The sequence below is a fragment of the Sapajus apella genome, unplaced genomic scaffold (genome assembly GCF_009761245.1).
Source record: "Sapajus apella isolate SASKATOON/1434 unplaced genomic scaffold, GSC_monkey_1.0 scaffold55, whole genome shotgun sequence".
Classification (NCBI taxonomy): domain Eukaryota; kingdom Metazoa; phylum Chordata; class Mammalia; order Primates; family Cebidae; genus Sapajus; species Sapajus apella.
The window spans coordinates 12,563,708-12,575,151 of record NW_022436995.1 but is presented as its reverse complement, the minus strand read 5'-3'; the positions used below and the strand labels follow the sequence as shown (position 1 = coordinate 12,575,151).

At 52.7% G+C, this 11,444-nt stretch overlaps 1 protein-coding gene across 2 annotated transcripts; it reads right to left on the bottom strand.

Annotated features, from left to right (window-relative positions):
* Positions 1-3,117: 3,117 nt before the first annotated feature.
* NR2E3 (nuclear receptor subfamily 2 group E member 3) lies at positions 3,118-11,374 on the bottom strand. Of its 2 annotated transcripts, XM_032244679.1 has the most exons (8): positions 10,720-11,374; positions 10,022-10,148; positions 9,762-9,865; positions 9,451-9,672; positions 9,117-9,292; positions 7,356-7,602; positions 6,877-6,982; positions 3,118-3,796 (listed from the first exon to the last, which is right to left on the bottom strand). In XM_032244679.1, the coding sequence occupies exons 1-8, from the start codon at positions 10,811-10,813 to the stop codon at positions 3,664-3,666; spliced, it is 1,209 nt and encodes a 402-aa protein (XP_032100570.1). In that variant the 5' UTR covers positions 10,814-11,374; the 3' UTR covers positions 3,118-3,663. The 2 variants fall into 2 exon arrangements, with proteins under 2 accessions (XP_032100570.1, XP_032100571.1); XM_032244680.1 differs by lacking the exon at positions 6,877-6,982 and having other exon boundaries at positions 3,680-3,796.
* Between the last annotated feature and the right edge of the window lie 70 nt (positions 11,375-11,444).

Here is an 11,444-nt window from a genome sequence, read left to right as displayed (position 1 = left end):
TGAGGCGTCAGCCATCTCTCTGGTCTCCCTCCAACGACAAATTACGTCGCTGGCTCAGGTGACTCTCCAAAACCGGCGGGCCCTAGACCTACTCACGGCGGAAAAAGGAGGTACCTGTCTGTTTCTTCAGGAGCAGTGCTGCTACTACATCAGTGAAACAGGCCTGGTAGAAGAGAATGTCAACACTGTCTATCGCCTCCAAGAAGACCTCCGGAAAAAGCAAAGTGCACCAGCTTCGCCTCTCAACTGGTGGCAACCCCCTATACTTACCTGGCCGGCTCCCATTATTACCCCCGTTATCCTCGTTTGTCTTCTATTAATACTAGCCCCCTTTCTCCTCAGATTTTTACAGGCTCGCATAAGGGAAATTTCCAGGGTGGCCATAAACCAGATGCTACTTCATCCCTATGTCCGACTCCCAACCCAGGCACCAGCCAACTGACTCCCCCCCCCGCCCCCACTCCACCCCTACACAGCAGGAAGTAGCCAGAAAGAAGCGGAGTCCTATATCATCAAAAGGGTCAGAATGTAAGGCCGGTTGCCTTGCCGGGAGCTCGGACATGCCCATCCCCCTCTGCACCTGAAAACTACATCATCACTCCCCACTGGGCACCAAGCTCTGCACTCAGCATCTGGCTTCGCCACATAGCCTCCCCAATGCCCACTTCTGTACTCCACACCCAGGTCTGCACTCAACACTAGACTCTGCACTCGGCACCTAGCCCGCCACTGGAAAACCCCACCAAAATTGTAAAAGGAGCCCTGCCAAACCTACCCAACAGCAGTTTGCCCCATCCATGTCCCGCTCCCCCTGGGCGGCACGTCCACCGGCAGTCCCACCCGCCTACCAATAGTAGCTTGCCCCGTGCACGTCCTGTTCCTCCACAACCAATCAAGACACGCTCACTCACTAGAAAACTCCACGCCTCTAGAAGTCAGGCGCGACTTCTCTGGCCCCTTCCCTGACTTCTCTGGCCCCTTCCCCGGACCACAGAACCTTGCCCGGGAGCTGAATAAATTGGCATTTATTTTTCTTACTCCCGCCTAAATTTCCTCATTTAAACTTGGCAATAACCCTTACACTCATCAGAATTTCAGTAGAGCCAATCTACAACAAAATGTTGAAGAAATCTTGGGACATGTTGAGAGCTATGCCATATTAGGAGAATGGAGGCAGCTTGTATTCCAGGTGAGATGGACTTGGTACAGAAATGAGGAGCTAACAAAGGTCAGAGATGTCCCTGCAGGTCAAGAAAGCCAACGTAAATCTCAGCTAAAAGTTCCAAATTTCTCAAGAGCTTGCCTGGAAGATATTACAATTCTAGCCAAGAGGCTGCTGTGAAATCTATTTTCCCACAATGTGGCTGTAGTGTCTCCAAAGAAAAATGGCTTCTCTTTTTCCTAATGCCAAATTTAATCAGTTTGGTATTAGGGAGAAAAAAAGTTTCCTGTGAGTGCCTAGCAAATCCTAGGGGAAGAGGTTTCTGGGAAATGTAGTTCCTTCCTGGCATCCCAGCAATGAAGAAAAATCCTTAGAAGTTGAGGAGGAGGTGGTTGTATTGATGCCAGATTGACAGCAGACAATCCAGCTTATGTACTTCCTCTAATTCTCCAAGACTTCTTCCTGGAGAGCCCTCAAATCTCCTTCCCAATGTAGATGTGCTGTGCTCACACATCCCAGATGCTAGCCTGTGAACTTCAGCAGGCTACCTTTGCAGTCTTACCATGTCTTCCAAAGCCAAAGTGTAAGTTAAATATGCAGGGCTGGTCTGGTCATATCTCAACAATGTGTCTTCCTAAGGTGGCTTTGCTCAGGACTCAGCTCTTATGGAAAAACTTTTGATAGGGAATTGGGCAGTAAATGGCATCATAGACATTAGATGACCTGATTAACTGAGGCCACTCCGATACTTTCAAAAGCTGGACAATCTGAAGTAGACTGGGGGCTGAAGAAGGGCTTCATCTGGGCAGCATTTGCCATACTCTTTCCTCTCTGGGCACCAGCCCTAGATATTCTCAGTTCTTGAGTAGATGGGGCATTTCTGTAAGCTAAGGGAATTCAAACACAACCCAAAGGACAGCGAAACCCTAGGATTTCTCAGACTTCTCACATGACCTTTTCTGTCTTGATTTCAAGCACTTACCCTTTGAAGGCAGAAAATGCAACAGAATTATTCAGTCTTTCATTCCAAAGGGGAAGGGGGAGTGGGAAGGGGGTGGTGCCAGAGTTAACAGCATTAGGTAGAGTCAGACCAAGGTTTGAGTCCTCACTAAGCATGTTTTTTCATTTATAAATGGAGATAATTAGCTCTTCCATCAGAGTTAATCTGAGGATTAAATGACAATTTTAAAAGTGCCCAGCTCACTGCCTGCTATTAATGTATACATTGCCTGATCTATGTTAATGTGTTAAAATATTATTTTCACAGTCGTCTGGGTCTATCTTTGAAAAGGATGAGGTTTGGCCAGGCACAGTGGCTCACGCCTCTAATCCCAGCACTTTGGGAGGCTGAGGCGGGTGGAGCACCTGAGGTCAGGAGCTTAAGACCAGCCTGACCAACATGGAGAAGTACAAAAAATACAAAATTCGCCAGGCGTGGTGGCACACCTGTAATCCCAGCTACTCAGGAGACTGAGGCAAGAGAATTGCTTGAACCCAGGAGGCAGAGGTTTCAGTGAGTTGAGATCGCACCATTGCACTCTAGCCTGGGCAACAAGAGTGAAACTCCATCTCAAAAAAAAAAAAAAAAGAGTTTCATCTGAGCTTTATCTTTCCATAAGGACCTAAGAAGGGATGAAGAGTCCCTTTCACAAAAACCACCCGGAGCTGCCTTATGTGGAGTTGGAAGGTTCACCTTACTTAGGAAGGAGACAGGAGATAAAGGTTGAGAGATAAAGTTGAGATAAAGGTTGATGCTGTGGATGATGGGATGCCACCTGGAGGGAAACTGGGTGGTTGAATTCTGTGGGAGATTTTCCACTGGGCTTGAATGCATGGCACCTGGACTCTGACTTGGAGCGGAACCCAGATGGAACTCAAAGTGCTCAATCCTTCAGTGTCCTCAAAGGGAGAACCTTGACCACACTCATTTTTTCTGTTTTTGGGGGTTTTTAAAAACTTTTTTATTGAGGTCTAACAAAATACAGTAAAGTGCACAGCTCATTGAATTTTTACATTTGTGAAAATACTGCCCAGATCAAAATCAATACCATTTCTATTCCACCAGAGGGTTCCCGTGGGCCCCTTCAGAATCAATCCCACACCACCTGGAAATAATCACTATTCCTTGGGTCACCAGCAGTTAATCTTGTCTGTGCTTGAACACTGCATAAATGGAACTTCTGCCCAGCTTCTTTCATTCAACTTTTAGGTCTGTGACGTTTACCCGTGTTGTCACATGTATCCGTAATACATTCTTTTTAAATTAGTTTTCATTATATGAAGGTACCGCAATGCGTTAATTCATCCTACCATCAATGTATAGTTTGGGGCTATTATGAATAAAGCTGCTATGAATATTCTTACAATATCTTTTGGTGAGCATCTCTGCTGGGTACACACACCTACCTACAAGCAGAATTGCTGGGGCAAAGAGTAGGCAAATGTTTCACTTCAGTAGATCGTTTTCCAGAGTGCTTGGAAACATTTCACCTCCGCTCCCACTAGTTTTTGAACATATCACAAAGGAGCTTCTCCATTGGAGTGTTCCCTATGGTCTTGCGGAAAAAGAGCAGCTCGATGCGTTCCGCAGTGATAAACCTCAAAGACGGGAGGAGTAGCAGCAACTTCCCAAACCTGAACAGGAGAGAGGACACCATCAGTTTTAGGACCAGCTTCTTAGCACTAGTCCTTGGGGCGGTGCCCTCCCAGGAAAGGCAGTGGAGGAAGGAGAGGAGAGACGAGGCCTTCAGAGCGGGTCAGGACGAATTTCAAGGAAAAGTTGAATTCACCAAAGGAGTTGTCTTCACCTACCTTGACCCATTGTGAGCCGCCACCCCCCATATAGTTTAGGAGTGCAATGAAAATAATGAGTAAATATTGTTTATTATATGTAAAGATTGTAAAGTGAAATTTATATTAACTTTATACAGATGATTTGACTTTATCATGGTGTGAAAATGATAAGCATTCAGTATGCTCCTTAAGATGGGTTATGTATGAAAATTCATCTTTACCTTACAGTAGCTTCAACTTAACAATGGGTTTATCCAGACGTAACCCCATCATAAGTCAAGGAGCACCTGTATATGAATATATTATTATTAATCATATATATGAGTATTATGATAATCATGTTATTTATCAGTAAGAATATGTTTATAAGAATACAGATTCCTGCCTGTAAACCTCCTAGGATGATGATAGCCATTACTGAAAATGTCCTGAAGTTGACGGATAATTTTGGTGACTGAGACAGTCATTGAGAAACATGTTTATTGTTTTAAATAAGAACTATTTGCTAAGACAGAAGTCTGCAACACAAAAGATGGATGGTGAAGCCCCAAGAGACAGAAGGGGGAACCAAACCTTTCCTGGGTAGGTCTGATGGCCGAGCAGCAAGGAGGCTCCTCCACATCCGGCAGCCCCATGCTCCACTCACTGTGAATTTCGGGGAGGACTTCCCCACCACCCAGTGATCTGCTGGACTTTCTTTGCCAATCTAAGGCCTTCCTTTCTCTTGCTAGTGCCAAGTGAGCAGCCCTGAGCAAGTCATATACTCTTCCCATCTGCCTTCCCTGCTTCTGTTTTTCCGATCTAAAGAGTGGGAGGAAGAAGAAATAACTATAATGTCAGAGAATGTTTTTCCAAACTGCAGGTATTGCCCCGCTTAGTGGGTCTGAAATTAAATTCATTAAGTCACAATTAGCCTTTTCTAAAAAAAATAAAAATAAAAGAGAACTATCAGGTAAATTGTACAAAGTAAGGGTAGGAATTACTTGGTGGAATTTCGCTTCGGTGTCTCTGTGAATATCAGGTGGCGATGGTAATTGTGTTTCTTCCTGGCTGCTGCAGTTTTTAAAAACGGAAATATGCTGGATTAGAGAGCCCCAAACCATTATTTTCACACTCAGTTCTGCTTGTCGTAGGCAATGAACTGCTATAGAAGGGACATAGGAAACCTTAATCAGCATTTTGAAATTTGATGCAAAATCAATATGCCAGGATATCTCTGGGGAGCTGGTTCCAACAGAAAGTTGGCCAAGAAAGGCCCCCGGTTTCTGAATGTCTCTGATGCCCACTCTTCAGATGCTGAGTCAAGTCTTTATTACTAAGACTTCCTGTGCTCATAAGCAGCACAAATCTTCCTGTGCTATATGGCATATACTTTGTTGCTTTTCTTTTTTTTTTGTTGTTTGAAATGGAGTCTGGCTCTGTCACCAGGCTGGAGTGCAGTTTCACGATCTTGGCTCACTGCAGCCTCCGCCTCCCAGGTTCAAGCGATTCTCCTGCCTCACCCTACTGAGTGGCTGGGATTACAGGTGCGCGCCACCACGCCCAGCTAATTTTTGTATTCTTAGTAGAGACAGGGTTTTACCATGTTGGCCAGCATGCTCTCGATCTCTTGATCTTGTGATCTGCCCACCTTGGCCTCCCAATATGCTGGGATTACAGGCACGAGGTACCACACCTTGCCTACCGTGGCTTTTCCTAAAAGGAAATTATCTCTTCTCCTTGTAATCATTTCTTGGATTAGAGGGGATGCAAGGATGCCCATATTAGCTCGCTTCTTCAGAAAGAACTGCTGGAAGCCCCAAAGAATGCAGATAACATGGTGTAAAATAACCAACAGATGCCTGAAGGCCAAGCGTTCCAACCTTGCCTGGGATCTATGACATCTGCCGCTGCTGGGCCAAACGGGGTAGTCCAAAGCGCTGGCTCCCACCCCACCCTGGCCCAGCCATGCTCAGCCTGCAGCAACTCTCCCCCAAACCTAGCCAGGGCCATCCACGTGCTTGGCGTATGTGAGTGCCTCTTACAGGATGCTCACCGCACCTCCAAAACACCTTATCACCTTCCCTCAAAACCATCTTTCTTCCTGGCTTTCCTTTTTATTTTTTGAATAACTTCTACTCCCAAAGAGCTCCTCTTCCCTCCTTCCTTACCTTCACCCAAACACCCGGTCTGACCCATTCCAACCCTAGAGTCTCCCTTCCACTCCCCCTGGCCATACCCAAAGATCAGAACTCCGTGGAACCACCTGGAAGGTGGCAGTAGCTGCCACCCCTTTCCCAGTATTCTCCGTACCCATGGCCATGCCAATCTGCGTGAGGTCCGGCCCCGTGTGTGACACTCTTCTGCTCCAAAGCCTGCAGTAGCTGCCCTCTGCCTCCCAAGTCAGATGTGGCCTTTGGCTGGCATTCAAAGTCATGAACAGGCTGGTCCTGGGGTACTTTTCTGGCTTATTCTCCCCATTTCTCGCTGGCAGGAACCTGCTATACCTTCAAGGTGGGCTCCTGTCCTGATAACATATCATGCTTTTCCCTCTCTCCCTATGCAAACGATGTTTGCTTTCAGACTTCTCCTTCCTTTCTCCTCAAAGTCCCTCCCAATCCTGCTTTAGTTTTCTCTTGCTGAGGGGTCTCTGTCTCCTGAAGATTCACGCAACCCTCAGTGGCTGGCTAGGGCAGTTTTCATCTTCAGTGCAGTCACTGTGCCGGCTGTCTCTGGAAGGCAGTAGCTGTGTCTTATGCTCATCTTGGTCCCCACTCCCCAGGCCTGGCACTGTTCCTGGGACACAGTAGATATTGGCTGTGTGCTATTGAACTGAGACCCTTGTGCTGTCTAATCAGTGAGCCCTGGGAGGGCATGGGAGAGACGGGGGAAGGGTGAAGAGGGCAGGGACAGACGAGCGGGTGGGCAGGTGCCCAGGTCACCTGACGGGCTGGCTGGGGTGATGGGCCTTGCTGTGCTGGCTCAGCATCACCTGGGACTGGTCCTGCAAGGCCTCCACGTGCTCAGGATCCTTCAGGCCCCGCGTCTCTGGGGAGAAGCAGCACCAGTGAGCTTAGCACAGGTTTCGGCTGTTACAAGGCTGGCCGTGAAGTGGTGGCCCAGGGCTCTGGCTGCAGACATGGGTGTGGGGCCCTGTGGGCTGGGCCCCGCCGGGTCCAGGAAAACCACCAGGAGCTCCATCTGGGGCTCAGGGGCCCCCAGGGGCTCCCAGCCTGCCCTGTCCCCTCACAGTCAGCCAGGAGGGTACCCGAGGAGAAGGGAGTCCAGCCTTACTGCTCTCCCCATCCCCCAGGATAGAGGCCTGTACACATCTGCACACATGTGGGTGGTGGGGGGAGAGTGAGAGGCACAGGGAAGTCACTAGAATTCCCATTCAAAGCTTGGGCAAAGACTCAGCTACCTGGCTTGAAGAGGACGAGGGCCTTCATGCAGGCAAACTCCGTGGGGTCCACTGCCAATGCCCGGAAGCGAGAGATAGTTTCCTGCAGGACGCGCGTCTCCATGCTGGCCAGCGTGAGCCGGCCCTGGGCACCACCAGCAGCAGAGGCCTCTGGCGGTGCCAGCAGAGGACAGCTATCCAGAGGCAGAGACCACTGGATGGCCCCGAGGAGGAAGAGTTCACTCCACGCCTCTTCCAGCAGGATCACCTGTGCCCAGAAAGAGGAGGCCTGTTACGGCGCATACACAGCTTCTCTGGCTCAGTCTGGAGCCTCTGCCACCATCTCAGGCACCCCAGGAATGAAAGTGCTGTCGTGGGAACTGAGAATGCTCTCCTGACATCAGCCAGGGGCCCAGAGCACTGGGATTTGGCATCATCTGGCTCAGCTGCTTACCCTCTGAGACTCGCTGGGTTCCATCCAGTGCTTCCGCTGGGACATTTAGAAACACCCAGCGCCATGGGAAGCTGGGCAGCCTCAGGGACATGCCCCATGAGTGTCCTAAGTTGAGTGTATTCAACAGACGTGGCCTGACTCTTCTGAGCTGCTCTATCTCAGCACACGGACTGGCTGAGGGGCTCAGACCCTCCTTGTGCCATTCCTGGTTTTTCTCAAAGGTCTGATCGCCCATTAGAAGCCGAGAGGGGTGGCCCAGAACTGGAGAGATTGGACTAAAATGCAAGCCCTGAAGTCATAGGCCCTTGTGCTCCAAGGGGGCCTAGAGTCAGCCAATCGGGTTGTTCAGGGTGTGCGGGTCACCTGTCACCCACAGAACATCAGGCCTCAGGGTCTTCCAGGACTTAAGAAGACCCAGGGAGCCATAGGCACTGCCTTCAAATCCCTGGTCCCTGTGGGTCCCCGACCATCATCATCTCCTAGGTGTGGGTCCCCGACCGTCATCATCTCCTAGGTGTGCACCCCATCAGCAGCATCTCCTAGGTGTGCACCCTGACCACTGTCATCTCCCAGGTGTGCACCCCATCAGCATCTCCCAGGTGTGCACCCCATCAGCAGCATCTCCTAGGTGTGCACCCCGACCACTGTCATCTCCTAGGTGTGCACCCCGACTGTCGTCATCTCCTAGGTGTGTGCACCCTGTCATCTCCTAGGTGTGCACCCCAACCGTTGTCATCTCCTAGGTGTGCACCCCATCAGCATCATCTCCTAGGTGTGCACCCTGACTGTCGTCATCTCCTAGGTGTGCATCCCATCAGCATCATCTCCTAGGCATGCAGCCCGACCACTGTCATTTCCCAGGTGTGCACCCCAACCACTGTCATCTCCTAGGTGTGCACCCCATCATCTCCTAGGTGTGCACCCCGACCGTCGTCATCTCCCAGGTGTGCACCCCATCAGCATCATGTCTTAGGTGTGCACCCCGACCACCGTCATCTCCCAGGTGTGCACCCTGACCACCATCATCTCCCAGGTGTGCACCCCATCAGCATCATCTCCCAGGTGTGCACCCCGACCACCGTCATCTCCTAGGTGTGCACCCCGACATCATCCCTGCTCTGGAGATGCATGCACCCCCACCGTCACCATCCCTGAGATGCACCCCTGGCCGTCGCTGACTCAGATATGTGTCCCCAGCTACTGCCATCCAAGCTGTGTGTACCTCCATTCATACTGGCATGGGGATGTGCCTGCCCCGTCTGGTTGACTCGAGCGGACCGCCTGACCCCAGCTCAGCCTAGCTCCCCAGCAGGCAGCCTGGATGGTACCTGATCCCGGAAGGGCAGGCTGGAGAACACGGGCAGGTTCTTGGCCCACTTGACAGACATGAAGAGCAGGCGAGCCGACGTCTCATGGATGCTGTCCAGGCCACAGGGGGAGGAGGAGGAGAATGGAGAGGAGGGGAACTCAGGGTCATTGCTGGTGACATCAATGTTCTCATCAGCTGTTGGAGGAGAAGGTTGTGACCTTAGCACCTGCTTCTTGGGAGGTGACAGGGAGTGCTTGGGGCCCCGGGAGAGTGAGGATCAAAGCGAGGTGCTGCAGCCCTGCTGTGACCCGGGAACCCAAGCCCTGCTGCACCCTCAGCCGCTCTCCACTTACCATCTTCTGGCTCCAGCTTAGCACAGGTCTCGGCTGTTATAAGGCTGGCCATGAAGTGGTGGCCCAGGGCTCTGGCTGCAGACATGGGCGTGGGGCCCCGTGGGCTGGGCCCCGCCGGGGCCGGGGGAGCCACCAGAGGCTCTGGCCGGGGCTCAGAGTTGGATTCCATGCTGTCCAGGCGGACCTGGGCTGTGCTTCGGGGCTGGCGCTCGTTCTGCACAGCTGGGGAGGCAGGAAGGGTCAGGACGACACGCCAGACCCGTTGCCCACCTCTTGCCATGTCCCTGCCCCGGGCCAGCCCCCTGCCTCACCATCCTGGTTCATGCCTGCCTGCAGGCACTTCTTCAGCCGGCAGGCCTGGCACTGGTTGCGATGGGCCTTGTCCACGGGGCACATCCCTGCCCCCACCTGGCACCTGCAGGCAAAGGGGAGACCCTGGGGGTCAGCGTCCCTCCCAGGCCCTCCACTATGGGTTTGGACATTTTTGCCCAAGCCCCTCCTCCTGTGCACGCTTGCTCACCCCTCCAGAACCCCTCAGGGGCAGAAGCCCAGCAGGGCCCTCCGCCCTCACCTGTAGATGAGCCTCCGCCGCACGCTCCTCTTGAAGAAGCCGCTGCAGCCATTGCAGGCGTAGATGCCATAGTGCTTCCCGCTGCTGCTGTCTCCGCACACGCGGCACTGGAGCGAGGGGCCCATGCCTGAGGGGCAGGGGCAGGGCTGGGCCGGGGCAGGGCCACACGCTCCCCTCGGTGCCACAGCTCCCTTGCCCAGTCCTCAGGCTCCGCCCGCCCTCATTTGAACCACCCGTGACTCTCCCGTCCGAAGTGTCTCCTTCATGGTGCCACTCACCCCAGCCCTCACTGTCATTCTGTGCCCTTTCTCCTCCCTCCGTGGCCAGTTTTCAGCAAGAGTCCAAGCCCTGGCTCCACATCCCCAGCTCCCATTCCTTCTCTGTGGGTGGCAAATTCTTGTCAACACCACTAGGGACCTCTGTGCTGTGAAGCTCTAAGAGACTTCTCTGTTCTTTCCTTTCCCATCCGCTGGGCCGTCCTGTCCTGTCCTGGCTCTGCAGCCCACCTGTCCACCCCCATCCCCGTGTGTTTCTAGGATTCTGGGTTTGCCGGCAGGCTGCCCCACCCTTGCCCACAGCCGGTCCCCGGGCTGGGTCTGACTTGCTCCGGCTCTTTGCATGGTCCCTGAGAAGCCCTGGCCCTTATCCAGCTCCCCAAGGGCCCAGACCTGATCCCCGACCTCCAGGAGAAGCCATACCTGTTGGATCCTCCCCCAGGCCCCACCTGCCTGGAGACTCCTTCCTGGAGGCAGCCCCAGCCGCAGGGGCAGCTGCAGCCACGGTGGAGCTCATCGGAGCGGGCCTGGTCTCGGGGTTTTCCTGCGGGAGACCTGGGTTGCTGAGCCGGGCCCAGCCTCTGCCTCAGTCCATGAACCTCTGTCTCTCTGTGCCTGTGTCTCTCTTCTCTCTCTGCTACTCCTTCTCCCTGGCCCTGGCAGCTCCCTCTGCCTTTGTCTCTCTCCCGTCTCTGTCTCTCTCTGTGGGTCTCCGCCTCTCCTGCCTCTCTGCCTGAACTCTGTCTGAACCCAGGGGCTGGCCCCAGGTCCCGAAGCCCCTCACAGCAGAGGCTCTGGCTTGAGGAGATTTCTCCCGGGGCAGCCGCTGGACGCAGTTTATGATCCTCTTAATCTTTACTGTCTCCACAGGGGATCAGCCGGCCACACCTGCAGTCTTACCAAGGTGCCCGGGAGCCGGTCAGTCCCGATACCCCGTGCCGGTTCCTGGGCTGCCCAAGGTCCCTGGGGCCCTCCTACCCTGTGTGCTGAGCTGTTCACTGTCCTGTGCCACAACTCCAACGGGGGTGTGAACTCCACTTCTCCCAAGGACTTTAATTTTTTTTTTTTTTTTTTTTGAGACAGAGAGAGTCTCTCTTTTTCCCCGGGCTGGAGTGCAGTGGCGCGATCTCGGCTCACTGCAACCTCTG